General features: G+C 42.0%; 2 protein-coding genes across 6 annotated transcripts in view; one reads left to right on the forward strand and one right to left on the reverse strand.

The window, feature by feature from the left end:
- Positions 1-871: 871 nt before the first annotated feature.
- Positions 872-24,003, forward strand: LOC124211579 (transmembrane protein 114). Of its 2 annotated transcripts, XM_046610794.2 has the most exons (7): positions 872-1,032; positions 15,016-15,335; positions 16,759-18,096; positions 20,466-20,694; positions 22,621-22,698; positions 22,885-23,022; positions 23,295-24,003. In XM_046610794.2, exons 3-7 carry the CDS (start codon positions 18,064-18,066, stop codon positions 23,543-23,545), a joined length of 729 nt encoding a protein of 242 aa, XP_046466750.1. In that variant the 5' UTR covers positions 872-1,032; positions 15,016-15,335; positions 16,759-18,063; the 3' UTR covers positions 23,546-24,003. The 2 variants fall into 2 exon arrangements, with proteins under 2 accessions (XP_046466750.1, XP_046466751.1); XM_046610795.2 differs by lacking the exon at positions 15,016-15,335.
- Stg-1 (stargazin related protein STG-1) overlaps positions 23,658-26,818 on the reverse strand; it is a 78,804-nt gene continuing 75,643 nt past the window's right edge. For all 4 annotated transcript variants that reach the window (XM_046610791.2, XM_046610792.2, XM_046610793.2 and 1 more), the window contains one exon: positions 23,658-26,642. The gene's annotated coding sequence lies outside the window, so the exon portion shown is untranslated. The remainder of the gene's footprint in view (positions 26,643-26,818) is intronic.

Raw genomic sequence — 26,818 nt, forward strand, 5'->3', positions numbered from 1 at the left:
ACGTGGCTCTTTCCGTTCGAACCTAGCGTCACAACAACTACTTGTTGCTCGGGTATTTTCGGGCCGAATGTTTCGGTGTCGGGCGTCGAGGAATTAGCAGGCACCATGCTGCTTTGATGGCTGCCTCGTATTTTCATACGCAGTCTCAAAAATACCCCTCCCTCATATACGTACCCTTCTCCCCGTTATCGTTCTTCTCAGTACTATTATCCCCCCGTCCCGCATTCGTTTCCTCCGCTTATTCTTACGTACTCATCGTTAGACGATAAGGAATAACATGGAACCCTTGTGTTTAAACGTGCGCGTGAAAGAAAAAAGAAAAGCAAAAAATTAGCGACTTGAGGGTAAAAATCGTGCAACACGTGTGATTGGAAATGTGGCACGGATGCGCGCAGCGCACGCAAAGACCCGCAAGTTCAGCCGGAATACACGCATGCGGATACATATATACATATATATATAGGCACACAAACGAAGATATATGTATGCATACCTGGGAGCGGTGACGTCGACGAGTGGTGAAAATAAGCGAAACGAGCACCTCATTTCTACGAAGGCGTCACAGAACTTGCGGCGAAACTTGGGCGGGGGTGGGGGACGTCTGCGCCTCCGTCTGAACTCGCATGTGTCAGTGTTCGATACACTTACGTTCCTCGGTCCTTCTATCTCTCTCTCTCTCTCTCTCTCTCTCTCCCTATCTTTCGCGGTGGGCAGCGGTGGTCGAACGCGGATAGAAGCACAATCACGCAGGCACAAAAGCACACACTCGCCTCTCTCTCTCTCTCTCTCTCGACACGCTCGAGGGAGTTTGGGGCGTGCGTGCGGTGGCGCCGGGCGCGCCTCTCAGCGGCCTCGCGGTAAGTGATGCCAGCGACAAGTAGTTAGTGTGCGTTTAGAGTCAGACCGGTCCGCCTGCACGGTCGAAAGCTCCGCCGACGCCGACGCCGAGGTAGATCTGGCGCTGTTAACCCTCCTCCTGCTCCGGAGTTCATCACTCAACGAGCTGTTTGTCAAACGGAGTTATCAAACAAGGTAAGACGATATTGTAACGCTGTTAACTCTTTTATTTTTAATTCAGTGGGATGAAGTTTGTAACGTTAACGTATCGAATTGTTGAAACAAAAATTCATCATTTCGCACTTTTAGAGTAACTGAAGAAGTTGAATTTACAAAATCTGGATTTCTTGATGCTGTATTAAAAGTTTGCTGAATTTCTGGTAATCCTAAAGTTGCGAGATGACGACTTTTTCCAAAGATGCATCGTTGCAATAACGTTAAAAACTTCAGCATGATTCCATTTCGAACTTTACTCATTTTTACCTCGTTCGGAAACAGAGATTAAACGACTAAGCGATAAGTATAAAGATAATTACCCGACAAACTCCGCTTTCTAATTTCACGCTGGTAAATTGCATATAACACGATTTAAACGCGTAGCTGCTATTTAACGAGCGATGATTCGTGCTGCCAACGCAACCCTTATTTACGAGCTACGTTTCAGTAAGTTAGACGACGTGCAGTCGGAATTGAAATCCCTTGATCTACGTGGCTAGAAAACTGCGTTTTCTACCGGCTTAAGTGAATTGCAGTGCCCATAAATCTTGATTCGATAGTTACGGTAGATGTCCAGTGAATGTCACGTTTAAGTATCAAGGCTGATGCGTCGTTAGCGCTCAAGTTTTACTTACGATATTTTATTTCAATTTTCATGTTCTTAAGTGTTGAGTGAAGAGGAATTTTCGAATGATGTATTACGTAAAGACGAGCGTATTAAAAAAGAAAGACAAAAAATTGAACTCTTATTCACACAGCGGTATCTTTCACGATGAAAAAAGCGTCTGTTTGTAGCAAAAAAATCGAGAGCGCGTGTCGTTAGGAGAATACGATTCCTTATGATATGGAATTCTGGGATTTTATTTCTTTCCCGAGATAAGAGGGTGAATTTGAAACCGTCGAATGACACTTACAAATATTGAGAATATACGTACATGACCCGTGTTATCTAAATTGGGGATTTCATTTGCTATGTACTTGAGAAACAAGTCGAACTGTTGAGTGACCGCTTTTTTATACCCCTGTTTTTATTTTTTACCAATAAATTTATATCGTTGTAATATGTGACATGAATTTGTTGTAATCGTTACAAATAACCGCCAATTTTTTTTTAACAACAACGCGTTGATGGGTATTAAGATCGATTTCTGTAGCCTCAAAGATTGAAATGACATGTTTCGGTGAATTGTTTTGCACTTTAATGTAGCTTCCAATTTATTTGATTACGTTCGAGGCGTTGCATGAAATGAAAAATAACCTCTATGAGCTAATTTTCTCTGAAAGTATTCAATGCATCGTGCCTACAAGATGGAAGAATAATCTTATAAATCGACGATGAAAAAAGTGTCGAGAGCTTGACCCATTCGCAGAATTTCACATTGATCGATTAACTGTCAGTTCTGTAATAACCGTGAGAAACTAAACGTGATTATTAAGTATACTTCACCGCCCCAGACGAGGTATGCTTCTATAGGGATCACGTAGTCTGCGTCCAACAATGTGGCTTCAATTCTCGTCAGAACTCCGGAGCCTAACAAACACCTAGGGAAAACAGAATCCGTTTGTCGCGCGTGAAAGATACCGATCACCGCTTGGGAGTTGCTTAATGAACGATATTTGATACACGGCGAAGTGAAACTATCTAGAATTTTACACTTTAAACCCCGTACACCACACCCGATTCTATTCCATTCATCATCTTCTCGCCTGCGTTATGCAATTCTCGGGGGTACAATTTCTCTCGACGGTCGTCGTAGCAGGATGGTGCTGGCATAATATTCTTTACGGCTAGGTGAAGATTGCAAATATGCTGCTCTTACACCAAGATGAAACCTAACTTTGTGCCGGATAATAGCGGGCGCGTTAATTTGAAACGACGACGTCGTGCTCGATGAAGTATAATGAAGAATTCATTCTCTACATGCAACTGTACAACGATCCAAACGCCAAAATAACCGTACTATGTCTCTAGATATTGACAAAACAGGAATCACACATCTGCGGTTGAAGTCTCGTTAAGAAATTTCCAAATCATACGCGTTTAGGAAACGCTTAGCGTTGAAATCTCTGCTGTTTATGAATTATCCGATGGACCGAAAATGAAAAAAAATTAAAGTAGGCTTTTTCAATCGGTATATATTTATGCTGTGGCCATGAGAACCAGAAAATTGCAGCTACGGCGACATCTGAAAAGAACTTTTCAAGTTCACCTGAAGAAATATGGTCTGATGGGAGGAAAAATCGGTATTACTGAGGTTTGAAAAATTTGGACCAACCCGAGATGTTTACTTTAAACATGCGGCATACTTTTAAAAATGACCGATTTGTTTAATCATTTTTACGAATATATAATTTATAATTTATACAGCTGAACCATTTTTGCAATATTAGGTCTGCATGACGATACATGACGCAGAAAATGTGAATGCTGGAAACTTTTGAGAACTCACTGATCCCTTTGAATTGGAAAAAAATTTGGTACACTAGAATAAATTTCTTCATCTTGTTTCTCCTTCAGTTACGACTACCGATTACCCCAGAATGAGCGTAAAAAATCTCGATCCGGTTACACGTACAATGAGTTTTCGTATGACGCATTGCGCGAATGTATTTGTAATATTGGAAAGCCACGTGGCAATTACCGAAAACGATCCCTCGCGTGCTTTCGACGTGAATGATGTCATACCTGGAGGGTAATTTTGGAAATATTATAACGATGGAATACGTAATAACGGTGAAAATAATTATTCATTGGAAACACCCTCGTAATCAGAAAACGCGCCTACGGAGAGTGCTGATGTTGATTTAGGAGAGAGAGAGAAAGAGAGAGAAAGATAGTCAGGGTCCATCGTCCAGCTCCATTAGTGCGCTCTTTATTGCGTTACCCAGTTTTATATACCCTGTACTGTAGTTGGGAATCGCATGGATGAAACAGACTCCGCAGCGCAGCTGCAGTAGCCATCTTGAGGGATTTTTAACTGCCCCATAAAGCGGGAGGGAAAAACTTTTAATTAACTAATTACTGTCGCGCTTTGGACGCCGGCAGATCTGCATAAATCGTGTCACTTAGACTAATGAAAGTCAAGGTATGTCACCCCCCGTCCCTGCAGCTTCGTTCTCTTTCTCTAACGTCTCGCGGTTCTCTCGATTAACCCGACACCGAAGAATCTCAAAGTTTCTACCAAGTGTACGAGTATACTCAAAGTTTCTCAAGTGGTCTAAATTGTGTGTACGTACGTTACACCGCAAGGTTTATAGCTTCTTGCTCGTTGAGGGTCAAAAATTGTTGCGTTCAGAGTTTTATACCGCGAAGGTTTCTCTCTGTTAAAAAAGAATGATTTTTCGTTTATGAGTAAATTGTACATGACCTCAATCACGAATGATTGATGTATAATTTGCTTTGGAAACGGCGGTTTCAGTCGATTGTAATAAAATTCGGTGAACTCGAGTTTCTTTTGATCAAATATTCTTCTTTTTTGTTTATTCTTTGTTTTTTTCGTTGGAATATTGGAACCTGACCGCAAACTGCGAACAGCTATGGCGTCGGAACGAGTATCGAAAAATCGGTGCCGATGAAACGATCGACTGCCGGTTTATCCCGGAGAGACGATTAAGACGAATACATTATATAAACGATATTCCGCGTAACATTTACAAAGCGGCAGCTCAAATAATATATATTTTCAAATCTATCGTCATAATATTTGAATATTCTGAAAATAACGTGGTACTGTGTGAAGAGATTCACAGGCGTGGGGCGACGATTACGTATCACACATGTATACATGTATACGGGAATGATATAATTTATGCAATCCGTCTGTTTTCTCCGAGTGGTATAAATACAATTGTTGAAACGCCCCGAATCGTTGAATAAACATACAATTTCCCATCCCAGCATCATCGTCAGTCTCGTGTTGCTTGCAGTTGATCACGCTTCGCCGGCTCTTCGGGAACTTCTGCAGGTGCGTATCCCGTTTCGAATCAGCAGCGTTCCGTCAATCCTTTCCCTTTCCCTTTGTCTCGAGTCAAACAAGCGGTTCACTCGGAATCGAAAACCAAAGATTTCCGTATCTTCGGTACAGTCGAAATTTCGCCAAGGGATGGGAAAAGAGTTTCGCTGCTAGACGGCTGTTCGAAAACTAATTACAACGAACCCGTCTTCTACGATTCACCGAATCGATACTTTTTCATCTTCCATCTATCGAAGGGATACATCCTAGTACCGCTTTTCCTCTCACCACAGAATCGTCCGTTTTGAAGATGATCTGTTGCTACAACCTCTCAAGTTCTTTCCTCTTAATGCACTCTGACGTAGATGGTTCGTTGAGCTCTTTTAGTCCCACTCCCTCCGCCCAACGACTTTTCTGCTGCATAAACGTTGTTCAAGCTCTTCAACTTTACTATCTCAATTTATTGACTGGTAATTCGTTCGCTCGACGAGATGCGGCGGATTGACGGACGTTTGGGAAAAGTCTAAGCGCCTCTGACTGACGTTGATTTATCAGATCTATTCACTTGGAACTCTGAATATATCCTCCTAAACTCAACCACCTACATCCTGATGGACAGCATGAAATTTTTTCGCGTCTTGTATATACGGGCCCTTCGCTGATTGTAACTGATTGAATAACGCGGAGTAAATCGTGGGAGGAAAAACAAATACGACTCAACGGAGAGGAGCTGTATTTATTTTCCGTACGCTTTCACAAGTGAGAGATTGTTATACGAGTCGCAATCGATTATAGGCGAGAACTCAAAACCTGGATATTCTATCCCCCAATTATCGACTTTTGTTTATTTTTATACTACTTTTAGGAGTCGAAGAAGAGCTGTTCGAACTTCGTTTCAAACTTGGCGATAATATCTTTGGATCCGTCTCGACACTCGACTATTTGTTTCATCAATGGTAAGAATTGAAGGTATTCCATTGAAATGAGAAAGGGCAGCCAGTTCTTAGCTTCGTTAATTATTGCCTCTGAATCTGGAATCCGTACTTGTAGAGTATTTAGCGAGGAAATATTTTTAGCAAAAGTTTTAATACCAGTTTGAGTGTTTATGTTAAGGAAAGGACCGATGGTCAATTTCCTTGGTATAATCACGAGAATTGTTCGAAATTGAATTACCCAAAGACTTCTATTATCTTGAGAATCTGCTCAGTATTGGCTAGATTCCGTTTGTAATTGCGCGTCGTTTATTAAATCCAACGTATTAATTTGCTTAGCGTTAACTTGAACAGAGCTCTTGGCGGTGCGTCTTTGTTGTACCGATATTCGTTTTGGAGAAAATTGAAACTCGCGTCGTGAGTTAATTAAGAAAGTTTGGGCCTCAGGCCAGCCTGTCCCTTTCAGTTTTTGGTAAGCATCTGATCATCACTGTGAAGTAGCCGCTGCTTCAACGGCTCAACAGTATCGCGAATTCCTTTGGAGTTAGAAGTTTGAGTCATAAAGCAGGGAACGAACTTTGAGTTCCCTTTCTTTTTTCCATCCCTCTGGCCGTCTGAACGTCGCATGTTTTCCCTCCCATCATAAAGTAGTGACTACCAGATTCTACGAAGAAGAGAAGAAGCATAGTTTGTTAATGAAATTGGAATACGCGAAAAGACGTGGGGTATTAATTATTTCGAAGCAGAAGTTTACCGAGCGCCAATATCAGCTCTCGAAGAAGTCGTATGAATAATGTAAAGTTGATTCCCTGGGATTTTCTGCAGCAGCTTTGTTTGAGTAAGAAAATTTTCATAACTCGTCAAATATCGCGAGGGGGAATCGTTTTCAAACCGACAGGTGGTGTTGAAATTAGATTTCCATCACGCGGCGAAGTGACGTCGAACTCGAAATTGGTAATTAGAATCTAGTTTCACCGATTATGAAAAATTGGGAAGATCGCTAGGCTTGCGTCACTATCAAGAATTTTCTTCCACGATGCTTTTTCGCAATTTTTCGTCTCGCTTCTTAATTAAAACTCAAAACGCTCAGCTGTTGAAACACGATTCGAGACTACGAGATTAAGGTGTATTATATTTTATGGATCCTCGGCCGGCTATAAACGGCTCCCCCATATTTCCAAGGGACGGAAATAACGGTATAAAAATAATCCTTCAGATCTAATTAACATTGACCCACGATCCCAATCGCTTCCGTATATGCTATCAGATTAGGCGCTGCGCTTTATTTTCGGTCATGGTGAATTATAGCGCGTGGCACAAATCATTCGTGCAGCAGGGCTGAATTTCTTATATCTATTCACACTGGCTCGGATGTCGCCGGGTCTTCAAGAAGGAAGAAGAAGAAGAATATGAATCTGTGAAACTTTCTGAACTTGGATGTATAATTCTCTATTCCATAAATTGACGGGAATATATCGCACATATTCTTTATGAGCGACACTCTTCTCACAAAGAAGAGACAAGGAAATTTGGAATTTCCATTCTCGTCGTCAAGTCGCGTTGGAACTTTGGGCCAGTAATTTGGCACCGGTGTGGCACAGAAGTTAGGCGGGTGCCAATGTTGAATTTTGCGACGCCACATGCTCGGGGTGTGTAAAACAATTGGCATCGAGCTTTCGCCGTTGAAAGTCGCGAGCGGGTGAAGAGAGAATCTAGAGAACGAAATGAAAAAAAGGAAAACAAAGACCGAAGAATACAGGAAAATTGGCTGAGCTCGATTCGCCCGTTGTTTCATCTGCCTCGGGCTACACTAACAAAGTTTTCACACCGGAAGCTCGCAAATCCGTTCCTATAGCACACCGGCTCCTTATATTGACTAAGTAACGAATGCAAAATACCTGATCCTGGCCTGAGCGTGACGCAAAGTTTGCTGTCGTCAGTCGGATAATACAAAGCAAATATCAGTTACGATGGTTCAGGTTGATCGGCAAATTGGCGGGCCGCGATTCTCTGTCCGATGTGCGATAATGACTGATCGTATTTTCGATATAGAATCGATTTGTGAGCCGTCACGCGTCTCTGGAACGTGATGAAAATTCGCAATGGAAAATAAAAACCTGCTACGAGGCGTTTCCGAGAATGTATTTCGGACTGTTGATCCAACTCGCTGCAACCATTAACCTGACTACTTAGAGTGAAATTGTCTTTAGGCACGGGAAGTTTAGGGGTAGAAATTACTCGAGTAAAGAGCTCTCGCTCACTACAATAGTTTTCTAATTACGCTGATTGCTTGGACGTCGCTTCGCAAGTATCTTTAAGTAGTTAACGGTAGTAAAGTTTGGTGTAGACAGTAGCTGTAAATGGAAATCGAAAGACCTTTATTCAAAATATTGTGAAAAAAACCGTTTCACGATACTTTTTGATCCTCGATTGAAGTTGAGATATCTTTTGGATAGAACGAATCGTTCTTCAATCAATCAAGTCTGGAATCAATTTGATTCTCCGGTTATTTAATTTTTTCAACTTGGAGATACGCATTCCGATAGACCGAATTTGTGATATCACAGATGCCGCTTTCTTGATATATACGTTTGTACGTAAATTATTACGTAAGAAGCTATGCGGACTAGTCTGTATAAACGCGAAGGTGATAAAGCAATTAATTGCGATCAGTTGGACTAAATTTTCCGTGTTTCATCCACTGAACCTCACTACAAATAAGCATAACCATTTTTTTTATTATCTCCCAGAGACTGTTGTACATGAATCTGTAAAAAATACGTTAGTATATGTTATAAATCATAGACTCGGGCCATTTTTGTAACATACACACGTTCCGACCTTGTATACAATTATATCATATTTATTTGAAAATAATTCACCGAAACTCTGCTATTTGAGATAATATACAAAACGATGAATCACGCATCGTGACTCATCGTATACGGGTTGTCTTTGAATATTTTCTGCTTGTATTAATTCACGCTCGCCAAGCTGTAGAATCGATCTATAAACTTGAGATTCGACCCCGATGCTCGTCGCACGGTTCTTTCGCTTCATTGAAACAAAGTTTCAGATCGTATTTCAAACGGTCTCAGCAAACTTCCGTGAAGTTACTCGATTTCTTGCCATGCTGCCACAGCGCGAAATGAAATCTACTTCGAATATTCTCCCCTTGGTAAACTTTGTCACCGCATATCAGACGTACGACATTTCATCAATCGATTGCTCACGGCGTTTGTTTTATAAATGGCCGATGCCAGAAGACGATAGCCATGAAAAATGTCGGTCAGTGATCTGTGGAATTAGCGGTCTTGCGGGAAGAGATGAAAAGCCGGAATTGATCGGACCGTAATACTGGCTTAACCCCATAACCTAGTTCTCCACATGGGATAGTGGTCAGTGTTCAGAAAATATGAGATAAAAGGGGCAAAGAAAACGGTTTAGTACGACCCAAGACTGGCGTCAGGGCTGAAAGGTGACCTACTGAGCGAGCGAGAGGTGGTAGCAGCCCGTGGGAGAGTTTAATATCTAAGAAACCTGATGCCCAACTATAACCGAGGGTCTCGTTACCGCGGCCGATGAGATTGTTTATTGGCGACCCGATATATGTGGGTCGATTTTCCTTTAATTACATCAGGTTACAGCCTAGAGCGGGAGGCTATCGCTATCTGAAAATAACTACTTATTAGGGTTGATCGTTGTTCGGACGATGCCAGCGGCTGCGAGCCGTCAATTTGCGAGAAATGCCACTTATAAGTATTTGGTAAATGCGTATTTTCAAGTATTTCACGACACATTATTGCTTGGACTAGTATATGTATATATGCTCCACGAAATCAGGAAAACTATTTTCAGATTGTACGATTTGTCAAACAATTTTCCTCGAGGCTTGGAAATACTCGGAAGGGTGTATTCTCGGATTAAAATATACAAGGTCGCAAAATTTCTTTCCTTAAAAATAAAAACTAATCGATTTTTATCATTTTACTTCTCAAGGAGAGTAGCAATCGAGTTTGTTATACCTCGAAGATAATAGATAGCGAATGGTAGTTATTTTTTTTTTCAATCGGTATCCGTTTATACGGTAAAACTACTCCTTTCGCATCTTTGTTCCGATTCGATCACCTTTTTTCGAACGATCTTCTGCGATCGTTGGCGTTATCATCGACGAAAGGAATTCTATCGAAGGCGAGAAAGAAAGGTTGGGGGTGTAATTTTCTTGAATCCGCACACGTCTTCCTATTAGGTGACTGACAATGAATAGCAATTCGATGGAAACAGCGGAAAATAACTGGGTAGGGAGAGAAAAAGCTACAGGCTTCGGCGCCGCGTATAAGCGTCTGTGGAATTTGAAACGACTTTTGCGTGTTTCTCAATTGAAATGAAAAAGCTCTTGATTACGTCCATGCGGTCAATGAAGAATTCTTCTTTGCGAGGGACGTGGAAACTTCCTTCGTAATTCTGAATCTCTTAGTGGAAGTGGAAGTGGAAGTGGTTGAGTCTCAATGCGAGATGGGTGCAGGATTTCGTCTGGAAGTGTGATATTAAACTCTGACGTAGACGTATCCGACTGCTCTCAAGCTTTTCAGCCTCCTAGTGCCAGAGTTAATATCACATCAAGCCGACGCGAAGGCGGCTGCCACTTGCAGCTGCACGATGATTGGAAGAAAGAAAAGATGGAGATCAAACGTTCGAGGGAAAGTAGAGAAACGATGAATTTCCACCACGAAATTCCGGGTGGCATGAATAAATACCTTTTACGACAGTCGGAATCGGTCTTTAATGCGCTGTGCGGAATACAGTGTCAAGTTATACAAGTCCCAAGTGGGTTTTGTTTACCGCTTCGATGTCTCGTCGGCCAAAGAGTTAGGCATGCCGCATGCAACGAACATATAGCTGTAGGTATGTCTGATGTTGCGGCGTAGTCATAACTCATCGCGTCGTTTCTCTATCCGAGTTCGCGGTCTTGAGATAATTGCTGTTTGTTTTGGATGCTTGAACGTTTTCGTTTAAACTTCTGCCGACTGCCGGCGAATTCGCCCACGACGATCGCACGCGTATTTACTCGAATCAGAGCGCACCGCCTCCTCCAAAGCTTCGGAAGAACTTCACCCACACGACGGAAATCCGCGAGTACCTTGATACTTGACGAAAGACGGTCGGCCGAACGCGAATCGTCCTCAACGCAGACGATCACCTTTCTGCTTTGTCTTGGTGTTTGCATCGGCATTATCAACCGTGCCAATCTAGTCCCTGGAACCTCGTATTCAATTACAATTCCCTTCAAGCCTCGCTCGGTCGGCTTATCTCGACAACAAAGCCACGTCTCTTATTCTGTTTGCCACGTTTTCGCCTCCGGGGGTGAGCCTGACTCGATCGAAGCATATACCTTGTTCTCCTTTTGATCAAAGGGCTTGGGAGCTTGGTAGTTATTCCTGAAACGAGATTAAAGAATTACCGTCACGCCAAGACTTCGGAAACATTTTCCTTGGGGAGTGAAATGGGATCATTTACAATTATGCCATCCGTTCTCGTTTTCGACAATCGCGACGATACTTAAACCTCGCACCAAAAACAAGCGTCTTTAGATCTCGTTCGGCGGACTTGGGAGAAGGAAGCCAGCTGTTCGTCCAGTTTTCGGTGTTTCGGGATAAACATTGATTAATTTCGGAGGTAATTTACCGGCGACTGTGTTACGAACGTACGGTTTGCCGATGCTAATTTTGCCTCTCATTTACTGCATTTCGGGCGCAAGTCGAGCCGTTGCACGTGGTCCATCTGAACTGCAATGCAAGGGGCGCGTTGTTATAAAGACGATCTGGCGTAGCCGTGATTGACATGTTTACATGAATGGGGGGGAGCTAAATCGGGTCGAAAGGATACAGAATTAAGCCGGTGCAACGGTTGGGGTTATTATTAGCGGTCGAAGAGTGGAAATAGTAGGGCCGGAGGACGGTGGAAGAATGAGAGGCGAAAAAAAAACAACGAAGACGAACTCGACCGCCGTTTTAAATAACCCGCGAAGCGGTTCCCCCGCCGCGTTGCAGGGACTATCGCAAGGTGGTGGGCAACATCGGGGACTAGGGCATATCGGCTATAATTATAGGCAGAGCTTTACGCCGCGTTTAAGTTCACCGTGACGTTGCTGCAGCCGGTGGGGATGAACAGCTGCAGCGTCTGCATGGTTCGTTAGTCAATTCGGTCCGGAAAAACTTTGACGCTGTTTTTATCCCGCGGGTACCTATTAAACAATGTGGTAAGGTTTAAAGCAAGCTTTTAAGCTTACGAGGGGCTCTGCATACATTGTGTTTAAAACGGCAGACGGACCTCACGGGGTAAGCTTTGCAAATCTCGACACCCGCTGAATCTAATTATAAATTTATCGCGTGACTTTACGCTCACTTCGTTTCTTCTCAGACTCGCATCGTTCTTTAACGCAGAGATTGAACGCGGTCCAGTTTCGTATTCGAGTCTGCAGCGAGGGTGCGACAGAAATCGAGACCCTGAGTCGACGCTTAGTGGATACACCGTCGTCATTGTCATCCCCTTGATACTTGAAACGAAATTCTAAGCGCCTCTCTTTCTCTCGAACGAACGACTCGACGGGGTGCTTGAAAACCCGAGAACAGCCACTTGCCGGTTGTTTATTATTTCCCAGATTGCGTCACGTCTGTATTAAAAATAAAATGTCAATTTTCAGTCGGGAAAACATCGAGCTCTCTCTCTCTCTCTCTCTCTCTCTTTTTTTGAAATCTCGAATTCTGTTCCCCCTCTATTTTCTCTGTTCGTTTTCTGCCGCCGCGTCGATTTTTGGAACCACTGAACTCGGCTAACGCGACCTTGACCCTTAATCCGGTGCATCTTAAGGTCCTTGGCACTCCAGGCCTCGTTGGACCAACTGTTCCTTTCTTACAGTCGAGCAATAAATCCTCGTCAACCAGAGCTTGCGGTTTGCGAAGACGAAGCGAGGGACTTAAGAAGAAATTCCGTAAGTCACCGCACTCTGCGACTCGCGAGCCTGAGACCGGCTATTTCTACGCAGACATCGTGTCAGACCGGCAAATATATTTACGGTGGAGCTAGTCGGGTTCGCCTCCTGACCGCTTGCGGCGAACGAGCCGCAAAAATAGTGGCGTCGCTGTCGCGTTCGGCGGTGGGCTTAGACTTTTTCGAACCGAGCTTACTCGGGGTGCACAGAGAGCGCGGGTCAGCTGTCGTCGGTCTCTGCAAGCTCGGCTTGCGATCACCGAGCGAGGCATTGTTTGTTAGTTTGGCAGGTGTCCCACGCGACGAGACAAGAGAGCGAATTTTTGGCGCTCGGCGAGACTCGCCGTTTTCAGCTCCGAGCTGCCGGTATCGAAATAGTAAAAAGGGCGAAGAAATTTTGCGAAATTACGCCCGCGCAGGCAGCGCGGATTCTCCCGGGACTTCATTGTCTAGTCACCCGGATCTATCGATTGCCAAAATGTCTTCGCCGGGCTAAAAATTATGATCTGCAACTCGCCCGGGGCGAATTAAACTTCATCCCCTTTTCGATCGATCGATCGATCGCCCCCCCCAGAGATGATCGGCGCGTTGGGTTAAACGACTCGATTTCAGCCACTTTCATCCTTTAACCCGAGTCGATGAGAAAGAAAAAGAAGAAGAAGAAGAAGAAAAAAGGGAGGAGCGGTTCACGAGATGTACGGAAAATTGAATTTTGATAGGGAGATGATAATGTCTACAGAATTTCATTTCATCCGTACTGATGAGAGGTCCCGGCTACTCTCGAGGAAGTTGTTGCGCGAACGCGGTAAAAAATTTGCGTCATCGATAAGGTGGTCGTTAAATTCCATTCGCTCGTTATTCAGCTGCGGTGTAAATGTAGGCTGCGTAGACGTCGACGGCTCACGCTGATCCTCACGGCGTGACGTCACGACGTGAAATACCGGGTCACAGCTGGGAAGTTTCGGTGGAATTTGGCGTCTTGCGCCGACGACTTGAAGGAGCAGAAGAAGATGAAGAAGAAGAAGACGCAGAAAAGGTGGTCGGATGTGCAGTTAGACGTGCGTTAACCCGTAGTAATAAGTTTGCCGCGAATAATCACCCTCGAGTTGGCATCGCCCCTCATTTCTTGGCGCCTCTTGGCTATCTATAGATATACGGTTGTCACGATGACATGGTAATAAGCCTGACGATCGAAGATCGTGAGTGGATTATGCCCACTGTCGTCAGGTGGATTACGGAATCGGGTGATGGTCAAACACGAGGCTTACTTGAGTCACTTAAAGCGAGGCTCGCAAACAGATCTCGAACTTGAAATTTGCGTTATGGGTCGTAACTCTTCGGGCTGCCGAAAGGTTCCTGGTTTTATTCATTCGCGATATTTTTTTTTTTACTGTTTTTCAATTGGGGAACGTCATCTGCTACTTGGTAAAAATTTAGTCACTGTCAAAATCGAACGACTGATGTTGCCGGAAGTCTCAACGGCTTATAGCGATCGCCGATACGCACGTGCGGGCGAAAAATTACAGAGTGCAGTGTTTCTTTATTTCGCGTTCAAAAGTCGAATTTCAATAATTCGTCAGAATTTTAGAAAATGACTTGACGAGGTTTCAGAGGAAAAATTGAACTACTTTCGAAATATGGATATTTAACCTTGAGAACCTCGGAATGTTTAATGAGCTTGCAAGTTCAAGTTCCCAGAAATCCATAAATCCTAAGGATGTAATCGAGGTTCTTCCATTTTTTGTGTCTTCTTTTGATTTCCAAGTTTCTAGTGCGAGCGCTAAGCCAGATGTTCGCCCGCGTTTCGTTTTCTTTTTTGTACTTCCGGTTCTTCGCGTGACAAGGTCACGTGTTGCGCTACGCGGTACAAGTTGACTCACGTGTACGGGTAGATGAAATCTGGACAGAAAAGTGCTACATAAGTATACCGGAAGTGACGTAACGAGCCAAGTTTACGGTCCCCGTTTCGTGCAGAGTTTAATTGCCGAGTTCCGCGATAAAAATAAAGATTGCCAATAAAAAAAGCCTGCATATACACGGTGCTTTTCTAAGCCCTGTGCTATTTCGTTTTGCGCTTTGCGTTACAGGTTGTTGCGAATGCATAAGCTGCAATCCTCGGGGAAAAGCATCTGGACAGGAAGCAGAAGTGGCCGATTCGAGGTACGTCGGTCGAAGATCATCGAAACGCCCTCCAGAGGAAAGGTGAAAGGACACTTGACCCAGACTCTAACTGATTGAAAGCCAAAAATTTTGGCAGACAGTGCCATAATACAGGAACCAAAAATGTAATCTTTCGCCGAGCAGAAAAGTTACCGCGGCTCTCGTTAGTCACGTACAACCTCGAGGATAAAAGGAAGTCTGACGATTCGAAAAAACCGCTCCGTCCATTTCAGCGGTTACTAAAAAGGTAAGAACTCTCGTTTTTTTTTTTTTTGGCGTATAGTCGATACGGTCAACATTTCGATTCACTGCCGACGGAAAACAGAAAGATCAGTTATTTCAGCGCAGAAATGGTAGAACTAAGTTACAGAAATAATTGTTAGATCGATTGATTCGTCGGTAGCCAGCAAAAGGTTGAAATCCATCTGATTGGATCGAAGAAGAATTCCCTTGTGCGGTGTTAATTGAAGGTTGAAAAAAAGCTTTTAAATATAAAATCCCAAGCTAAGTTCGAGGGTGGTGAGGAAAAATATAAAATAAATGTAACGGGATTCAAGATGAAGTTTGGCCTGCGCTAAATTCGGGGATAATAAAATATAACGCGAACTATTTACACGGGCCGATATTCTATGTATAGCGACAGCAGTAAGGTGTTAAAAATCTGTGGAAAGCCAATAAAGTATAAGAATTTACGTATCGCAGGTGGAAAAAAAATGTACGCATATTATAAGCGTATACCTTCCACGGTTACTCAACGTCAAGAAAGTTCCTGGTGATTAATTCGTCAGAGGCAATTAACAGGCATGTTTTCTTCCGAAGGGACGTGGCTGCGGTTAAAGCCCTCAATAGAACGCCCTTGACTAAGAAAGCGGTGACAAGTTGTTCCAGTTTTCTCAACTAGCGGAGGCGACGCAGCGGCCTTGGAATTATAATAAAAATTGGAAGCTCCCCGAGGACGCAAGCTCGCATTGTTGTGTCACCGATCGTATCTCGAGTTTGAAATTTTTCCTTCTTTGCTGCGAAAGAGGGAATTTTTTTAAAAACTCACAACTCGCGTTATCTCACAACGTGCGACACTTACTTTTACACTTCGTCAGAAATTCGCAAGCTCTGGTTACGTCGCGTGTCAGACACGCCCCCGCCGCTCGTTTCTCCCCCATTTTCGACAAGCCGCGATCTATTATTACTACGAATTGGCTGGTTAGACGAACGAAATATGAAGCAATGAAAGATCAACCCGAAACCGACGATGTAAGGTGTCACGAACGAACATCAACTCGTTCGACTAATAAACAACGATTTCTCAACAGTGAATTACTGCTCTACACAACCTACCGTTAACAATTCAATAACATTCCTCGAGGCTTGTAAAAGTACTCGAGCCGTAACTTCTTTTAATGACAGTCGGATTGATTTAGGTACTCCAGCAGTATCTAGCTTCTTTTCCGAACGTCGTGCAATAATGTTTATTTACTTGTTTAAATTTTTACTTCTCTCGTCGGACGACGAACAACAACATGGTCCTGGAATCAAATAGTAGAATCCACCTTCCCGCCTTGAATTTTTTCACTCTATTTTCACAGAGCTTAATGATATTACAGCGTACGAATTTACATGTACAAATTTCATCCGTTACTCCCGCTTGCTCAAACGTTTATTTTCTGTTCCAGACAACCGTCGTGCTCTTTGCTGCACGTGGTCACCACAGGATCTCGGTAAAATCTTCCAAGTGTACCTCGAGAGCTTGTCACAAGGGATAAAATCGGGGTCAACTTTGATGCGAATGCTGCTTTGCTATCGGAAAGGGGAAATTTCATAGGTTGCAGGTGTTTTTGTTTACGAGAAGAGCGTTGCGGCCTACGAGAAGCGGGAAAATAATAATAAAAAATAGAAAGAAGGTACCGTCGAGCATTCGGTATCGGAAGGCTACGAAGACGAAGATCAGTTGGATATATTGTGTGCACGGGAGGGAACAGCGAGTTCTAAATTTGAATTCCACAAGCCACGAGTGGCGCGGCTCTCACAGTGTCTTTCAAAGCTGAGAAACGAAACTGATATTGAAATCCGGCTGAACTTGTTCCATCGGAGATCAAAAGAAACGGCGTGGAAAAGAAGAGGAGAGAATAGAGCGGAGGAGATACGAATAAAAAATAAAATAAATACAAGGAGAAGGAAAAGAAGAAAAAAAAGAAAAAGAAAGAAAGAAAACGTATTACACATACGTTTACGTTTCTTGAGCGCGGCGTCGCCGCAGTCGCGCCAAAGAGTAAGAGAATCAACTGTATGATTTGAGGAAATACGATAATATCAACAGGAAAACAATTTGAAAGAAAATATATACAAACAAAAACAAGAAACAACACGAAGGAAAAATAAACCAATTAAAAAAAAAGGTGTATGGAAAAAATAAAAAGCTATATCATCCCAGATGTGCCAGCGGCGTCGGCCTACGTGACATTTATCAATTCTTGGTCAGCCCGCGTCGATATAAATTTCGCTCTCGTGGATTCGGTCTGACTGTGTCTTCTATTTCGGATTTGCGAACTAGAGGAGAAGACGGGCGTGAAAACATATCCGATACAATTTACTGTACATAAATACACGTGCATAACGCACACGCAGAAGCACGAGTAGGTGTACAATCACATAATCATCAAAGACGTCAACGCCTTTGTTGAAATCATTGTAACATATCAGAAGTATAGCTACGCTAAGAACTTGGCATTTCAATGTGTAACAATAGTTCGAACGATCATTAACAGTGTCTTGATGATAGTTTATCAAAGATAATATTTAGCACAGAGACTCGCGCTCTGATTAATCCGATATTCCGAGTTTCTGAAGTAGAAAAAAAAACAAATAAATAAATAAACAAGTAACAAAGAATAATACGATTAAATCAGATATATTTACATAAATGTAATCACGCGTGTAAACACCCTAGAAGTGACACGAGATCTCAAACCGCGGACACCATGGCGAGTAGGATGAAGTCTCTTTACAATCAGGTGAGTCTTTAATCATCAACGTTTTTCTCATCGACTGTAAAATACAAACAATTCGTTTTGAGTATTCTGTATGTATTCGACGTGATACAATACCGTTTAAATACATTGTACTGTCGGACCATTTCAGACGCGAAGACACGCTGCAACGATCAGAGCTGTCGTGTTTTCGGGCGTAATTTGTGGTCACCATCTTGGTGATAAATTTTGAAAATTTATTGCAACTTCTTCGTGATTAGTTTTTTTCGTCTTACTACACCGCGTCGCTGCAGAGTTGTTCACATCGAATCATCGCGTCGGGACGAAGTCTCGGGGGTGAATTGGCCCGGATTTTAAACTAACTACTTGTCGAATTTCTCGCATGAATACTTTGGTAGTGAATTCACGGTCCCGAACTCAAAGCGAGACGCTCGTTAACCGCACCTTGTTCGTCTGTCGGGCTAAACTGATACGATAATGGATCGGCGAGGGATTCGAATGAGGGTGATTAGCGGATTTGATTGCTAGCAAAAATCCTCCGCTCCTGCTTTTTGATCTTTGCTTGATCGCTCCGCGTGCCCGCTTCGCCTGTCAACCACCCCCCACGTATTGCTGCTGAAACTCAGACTAAGCTTGGAAAATTTTGAGAGTCGCTTTTACGGTGACACGCTTTCGCGGTGTAAACAATTGTACGCACTTTCCCTGTGTTTCGAAAATAGAACAGCCGGAGCCTCGTGGCTCGATCGAGTCTCTTTCCTCTCATCCGTTTGCCCAATTACAGTGAAACGTGTTGTAGATCAGCGCCACATATCGCGTAGGTGCCAAACTCGTGTGGGCATAATACGCGATGCTTATAGTTCGGTACGTATAACGTTGTCACAGATTTCACCGCATTCTCGCTATTTTTGCATCCGAATTTCGAACGAGTGTTAGTTTTCATTTGTTGTTTTTTTTATTCTTTCAAATTTTTCACAGATATTTATTGCCGCTTTGAGAGTGACTCAGATAGCAGCTGCGATCTATAGAGTCTTGAAATTACGGTGAATGTCAGTGTGAGCTTTCGTCGCGGGATAGTAACTGTCTCCGAATTTGAAAGAATTACTTTTTTTCTTTACCGCTGTTCTGACGGGATTACAGTGCTTTTAGTTGCAGCCACTTGTTGTAAATAACGTGGGAAATTTTCCCCACGTCAATGTCAAACTAGAAAGAATGAAATTGGAATTTCAAGTAAACGAAATACGAGTAATATTCTAAATTGAAAATGAAAGGAGAAGAAGGAATAAAAAATAACTCAGACTACACACGAGCGATCTATCAGCTACAGGTATTCGGAGAAAAATTGTTTGTTTCGGAATTCCGAGAATCGTTCAGAATCATTCAAGTGCACTCGTCTGTCAGAGGAAGCAACTGACAGATGGAGTTATTTTCGAGAATGAAATTCTTCGCGCTCTTCTCTGATATTCGATATTTCGAGTTGAGCCGGCTGTCTGCGTTATTCGGGATAAGGAATGGCTTGTAAAAAATGGCTCGAGACTTTCGTCGGTCTGTTATCAATTTGGCATTACAACGATGCCGCGATGGCGTGCAGGTTGATTGCGGAATTCGACTTCATTGTGCGCACGAAAATATCTCGGCTGTTTACAGCTGCGGATAACAAAGAATTGAGCAAAACTCGTATCGCACTCAACACGCCTCGGATAAGCGGGCTAAACGTCAAATGGGAATGTAGGTGAAGAGTGAAATCGAAAATGACCAGTCACGTGGTCCTAATCTGAGCCAAGAAAAGTTTGGGGCCACTGGCCAAATAGCTACTCACTGCCAAGCTGCGCTCCCCTTTTTTTTATCGCCGAACAACAATCGTTTATTCAAACTTACGCGTATTGTTAAAATGGGTAAAAAAGAGGCGACTCTATCGCATCGCGATACCCTGCGGCTAATTTCGATCTCGGGTTGGAACGACGTCCAAAAGGTGTAATACCGGAATACAAGCAGGATTTCATGTTTCTAAACAGAAATATTGGCCGTCGAATTCGGACGAGACGTTACAATTAGGATATTGTCTCATGGGCAGAAGATGCAAACAAAAGTACCACATGGCAGATATTTTGTATTTCCTTATTCGAAAATCTTCTATCATCGCCCCGAATGAGAAGACATAATTCGAAAACCTTTTCCGAAGTCACGGGAAAAGTACCGAAGATACTCTCGCATAAATATCAAACTTTGCTAATTCGATTTCGATCGCTTGAGGGTGGAAAAATTGTAAATTCCTTCGCGAAAATTTGTTCTAAAATTGCCTATTACGTCTTAAATTTTTACCTGAGGGGTGAAATTTTTGTCCAATTTGATCGTGACGTCTTTAAAAAAATTTATAATCACCGAATGATTTCCAGGTAATTTTCGAACGAAGAGTACTTCTGGGCTGCACGTGTCTCGTCGGTCTTTCGGTCTGCATTTGGGCGATCGCGATCGGCACTGATCACTGGTTCCTGGTCTCGGCGCCGGACCAAACTGAGGGACTTCCTCTCAACCCGGACGACAACAAACGCAGGGTCCTCCTCTACAGGTACCAAGGTCTCTGGGGTGCGTGCACCTACGGGCGGGAGAACAAGACTGTCTTCGGTACGTTGTTTTATTCTCTTCGTGTAGTAGTTCTCCTCCGTCTTATGAAATCCGGCTTAAGGGGTTATACCTACCCAGTCAGGAGGCCGAAAGAAACGATTTTCGAAGGATTGTTCACGAAGAGAAATTTCAATCTATTAATAGAAAAGATTGACATACATATTGGGGTAACATTGAGCTTCATTCTGATATTTCTTGTTTGTAAAAATAATGATTTTCAAAGCTGCTATAGCCGATCCCTAGGAACACCTCTAAAAAAAAGGTGTTTTGCCGTGAGCGAGATATCTCTGGACTGGATCATGTGAAATGAAAAAGCAAAAAAGATTTAGTTATTATAAGGTATTCGTTGGTCTTGAATCGAAGAAATAAGCAATACGTTAATTTTTAACAACACGGTGGCTTCTCAAAAACAAAAAAAAAAAAAAGTAATCGACTTTCTATAAAAAATTTCGCCTTAGTTTCTTTATAAAATAGAAAACATTTGTCAGTGAGAAAAAAACCTTCGATTAAGGACTGAAAAATACAATCATAAAGCTTGTGTAAAAATTTGAGACTGATCGGTTCAGTTGTTTCGGAGAAATCCTACTCACCGACTTTAAAAACACAGTTTTTAGAAAAACGCGTTCAAAGTTTCAAAAGCACTTTGAAACGCTCCGAGGCGTCTTTGCAAATGTCCGCGTAACTTAGAGAATATATATCGGATCGACGTGACATTTTCTGTGTACATACTTGAATGTATGCGCATTGTACATAACGAAAATGAAATGAACAAAAATGGATTTTTGAAAAATCCCGACTAAGTAAAACCCTTCAACGTTCCTACTACTATTGCCTTACGAGAACGCAAGGGATGCGATAAATTCCGCTTTCCGTTCTTTCGCGAAATTTCGCAGCGGCGAAAAGGCCTCTTCGCTTTAGCCGCAACGTTCGGGTTGTGATCATCAATTGCACTTACCTCGAGCCCTCGGGTGCTCCGTGGTCCTCAATTATTAATGGCAACGAGCCCACTCTCGCAGCTCTCGCGAAATGTCAATGCAGTCAGCTGATACTAAGCTTGGGTCATAAAACGTGGCACAGTTTAGTCCGACTCTCTTTGGCTGGGAGTCTAGGTGTCCCAAGAGTACATTACTTTCTGAGGTAAGGCAGACAGGGCCGATTCAAAATAGCACATGGTAGCTGGTTCAAAGGGAATTTGTCTAACAAGATACGGCCGAATTTCACGGAACAAGGTATCGATCAATAGATACGGTTCACAAATGTCATGTTTCGGTTGAAGTTTATCGACGTGTAACTTGCGGAGCTTTTCTAGAAAGCTCGGGAGTGGCTTGGGCCACTCCCGCTCACCTTGCAACAGCCTTTGACCTTAGGCCCGATGTTGATGATACTCGGTAATCGGTTCCTCGAATTCACAGCTGGAACCGCAGTACCTTATTACCGCAAAGCGAAACCAGCTACGATTATGATAAATTTACGATCGGTCGAAAATGAGTAGAAAAAATAAACCTTGTTCACTTGAAATAAGCGGTGCAGGCAGATTATTGGGGATCTGGGTTGGAAATTTTCTACGTCGCGGAGAAACATCCCCGCCGATTTCTCTCACAAAAAAAAAAGCTCTGGTAAACCGGAATTCGAACGTTGCCGGAGTCAGCCTGGCTAATGTTTCATTCATCTCCCGCTGGGCACGAAATGCTAGGGCTGCTGAAACTGTTCGGCTGGAAGTTTTCTACCGAATCATGTAATACGTTTTCTGTTCACTAAACATTTATGCGAATTTAAATGCCCGCGATTTTACTGCGTGAGAGATCCGCGATGAACTCTGTTGCGGCACTCCAGCGAGCTTAACGTCCAACTTTTTACATTATATAGATATGGACATACATATCGGGTACGATTCTCAGTAACGTTTATTTCACCCTTATTTCTCAGAGGATTGCAAACGTCAGACATTGTTTCCCAAGAATCCTGACGCTGGATGGAATTCCGAATCTAAGAAGAAGATGCTGGGTGAGTTTGATGATCGATTTCTCGCGGTATAAGGAAAAGAAAAAATAAAAGAAAACAACAGAAATTGAAAATTTCTTCCAGTTAAGTCCATCGAGTTTCTTTTTTTTTTTTCACTTGCAAAGTACTCGCAGACAAAACTTGATCGCTAATCTCCGTATGCTCAAGTAACGTCGCCTTCCGTTTCAGTCTACATCAAAACCCAGGTTTCGTTTGCTGTGATCAGTATATTCCTGATGCTCATGGGATTCGGATTTTCCATATACACTTTCCGCAATCCCAGATACATGTTCAAGAGACTCGCCGGCGGAATCCACTTCATCACAGGTAAATGTATGGTAATTAGTTTAGAAACAGGACGGGGCTAATTACCATGCGCGACACTTCGCTGGACTGGTCAAAGGGCCGAATCTCGTGAAACGAGATTTCCTCGCGGTAAAGTTTGCTTTGGTTCCACCAGAGGTGTTATAATTCATGCAAACACGTTTAATGAACGCGATTTCCAAGGATCCCTGGTCGACTTTTACGCCGCTAATTACTCCCCGGTTGTGTAAATTCTCCACGCCGCTAACGAACAGCAATAATTTCCTCACTTACAGCCGCCTGCGTGATGGTCGTCATTCAAGTCGTCCAGTCCGCCATCGAGTACGAGAAACACCACGTGTTCGACACCTATCCGGAAGGGGCTTTGAAAAAGTACGACTACTCGATGGTGCTCGCTTGGCTCGTGTTCCTCGCAAACTTAATCGCCGGTTGTGCTTTCATGCTATTCTCGAGGAAACGGAAACGCGACAAAGCTCCCACGGAGGAAATTGCCATGGCCGACGAGCCGACGATTATCGGTCGTTAACTTCCTTCGATTAACTGTCAAATATTTTGCACATCTATAATTTTGTTCCGATGTAACGTGTAAGAGGGAACATACATATTTCATTATCTACTGCAATTTTTTTCGAAAGAGACGTCGAAGATAAATTTGAAGAGCCCTGCAGCAGGCTGACGAGTAGAGGCGGAAGAGAAAGTTTTAACTGATAGCTTCGAATCTGCGGATATTGTCTCGTCGGCGAAACAGAGACCTGACGCAAGCTCGCGGAGCTTTGTTTCGGAGCTTATTTATTGTCGGTAATGCAGGAGGCGCTGCAAGTCGATTTCTCCGTCGGTTTCGGAAATTTCGTATCGCCAACAGGTGCAGCTAATAAAACTTCAAACTAAGCTGGTAAAAAATTCTTTTGACACGGAAAGTTGTAAAAAGAAAAAAAAAAGAGAAAAAAATCTATGTACATGCGACTAAGTAATTAGGTAAACATCCGCTTACATGTAATACTCATATACAAAGAATTCGATACTCAAAGTTAAAAGTAGGGAGAAATTAATAACGAGGAGAGACAAAAACATAGATGAAATTACCGAAGCGGAAGTAGGTCGTACTAGGATATAAATTTACGTTCGATGACTTTGAATAAAGTAAATCATTATATCTCTATAGGTATATCCGTGTATGTACATAATGTAGCTTTGATATTAAAATGCCTTTGGCTGAGTGCCATTCTACGTTAACGTCAGATTACAATGGGGTAGGAAAATAAGTTCAACTCTTGTTCTGCGGTATAACTCGCTTACCTAATATACATTAATATTATAGACACATCCGATGCTACCATATACTTACGTATTATATAAGTGTAAATACGCGAGCTTCGATCGCGTAGGATCTGAAAAAAAATGTTTAATGAAATATTCCGTGGTCTCATTTACAATCTGAAATATACCTGACGACATATTTTTGAAATAATTTTTTCTATTTTTTTTTTCCGTTTATCACCTCTTTAACTTCTCTCATTTCCTATTTTCTCAAAGTTACACGGTTCCCAAGAACTTTTTCACCCAAAGTCAAGTTATTTGAAAATAGTAACCAGTTTTATGTCAGCTGTATAACAACAACAATGACCTCAAACGATAATAAAATCTATCTCTACACGTAAATTATAATTTGTTTAGTGGAAAATCATTTATTTTTATATATAATATATAATAAACGTAATTCTATATTTATTAGTATACCGTTTACCTTGCACAACACACACACATACATCCAAATAAAACTAAAATCAAATATAAAATATTATTTATAGGTAAATAAATATAGATTTAACGTTTTTTGCCGTCGCTTTTTAATGTTTAACACAACTTAGTTGTTCATAAAAAGACATTTATTGTAAATATATATTATATATATATGTATATATAACATATATATGATTCTTAATAATAAGAAATAAACTATGCATAGAAACAAACGGGTGAAACTCAAAGTCTGATATGAATCCATTTTTATTCTCATTCTGTTCATTGTATAAATAACCATTTATTTCAACTGCGTTATTTCCTTTCAGATAGAGGGAATTATGAAAATGAAAATCGATTCGACAGGGCTGCTTGCAAAATTAAGAACACGAAAATATAGTATAACGAGGAAAAACAATAACTGCATATGAATAATTATGCAAGCGATTTAAAGAGTAAGTAATTTTCAGTGTGTGCAGTATCGAGCAGAACTTTTCTGACGTCCATCTTGATTAACAGCTGTCGATGTCATGCATTTATTTAAGTCTCTCTTTCGACTATATTATTTTAGAAATGATTAATTACGAATATTATAATAACGACGTACGATATCGCTGTATAGACAAATTACCATATTTGAAGTATTTCAGTTCGTCTGCTTTTTTCTTTATTACCGGGTAAAATATACCCAGATCGCGGGAGAAACGGCGCGTAGCTTAAAACGATGAATCTTACTGATTTCAGAGCGAAAGCTTCGAGCCACTGGCTCCAATTTTTATGGCATCAATTAATCACCTCTTGTTATTTGTTGGCCTAGTCTCATCGTCCTGACAAGTATTCGAATAACAATAGCGTGAAACAGACGATAGTGATGATCCTCCAACGACTCTATCCATTACAATTTCATATTTCATACCGTGTGACATTTATGATTAAAGTTACGATTATTATTAATCATTGGCACGGATGTTTATAATTACACCTAGTAGGTCCGCGATTATCGCGATCGTTTCATCTCATCGAAATTAACGTCCATTAACGCTACACCGCACTGAACACTTCCGTTCTTAGCGAAAACAATTTCTTTCAACTCTTAATATAAATCTTAAGCTAGTGATACAGTCCATTCATTTATCGAGTCCATTACCATCGAGCGATTACGTAACACTGTTGTTGAAAATTTAAAAATAATTATTGACATATCACTTTTAGAAACGGCGCTTATTTATTTATTTATTTATTTATTTATAAATCAGTTGAGTTCGATAGAATGTTCATTTGAGCGTTTAATTATGCGTATAACAATGATTGTAAGCTGAATATTTGGGCATATCCAGTTATCTTACGTAGGACAGAATCGATTATTTAATTTTCGTTATTAATAATACTTTTTTTCCTATACCAACGTGAATATTTGACAGTTGACAGTTGGCAGTTGATCGGAATCTCAGTAGTGCGGACTAAATTATCTCAATATGCACATATATACATTCAAAATTTGCTTCAGGGTGTAATATTTATTCATCAAACTGTCGTAGTTACAAATGGAAGGGGAACAGGGGGGGGGGGGGATATGCCATTGCATAATTTCCAATTAATCTGCAATTTTCATCATTTCCCAAGAATGCAAAAAAACGTTTATGTACCTAGACATCGCAGCACAACTTTGTTAACTTCGAATTTTTTTCAGATTCTTCCCCACGTGGCTTTGTCATATCGGAATCATTCACTTGTCCTTTAAAATACGATCGGTATCGTTGGACGTGTCGATGTTATCCGGGTCCTCGATTTCGTTCTCATCCTCGTCGTCGCCATCCTCCTCATCGTCATCCTCTTCGTCATCTTCGTCGTCCAATTGAAATTCTTGTACCAGTTTTGTGTACCTGAACAAACAAGAAGTCTAAGTATGCGATAAAATTTTTACACGAAATCGAAAAGTTTTAGAAGTAGAACATTGTCACGGTAATTTATAATTTGAAAAGCAGGAAACTATTTTCGCTACTCTTCTTCAAAGACGAGGTACCGCATCCGATCGATAAGTCGAATGACCGGCAAAGTA

The sequence above is a fragment of the Neodiprion pinetum genome, chromosome 2 (assembly GCF_021155775.2).
Source record: "Neodiprion pinetum isolate iyNeoPine1 chromosome 2, iyNeoPine1.2, whole genome shotgun sequence".
Lineage (NCBI taxonomy): Eukaryota > Metazoa > Arthropoda > Insecta > Hymenoptera > Diprionidae > Neodiprion > Neodiprion pinetum.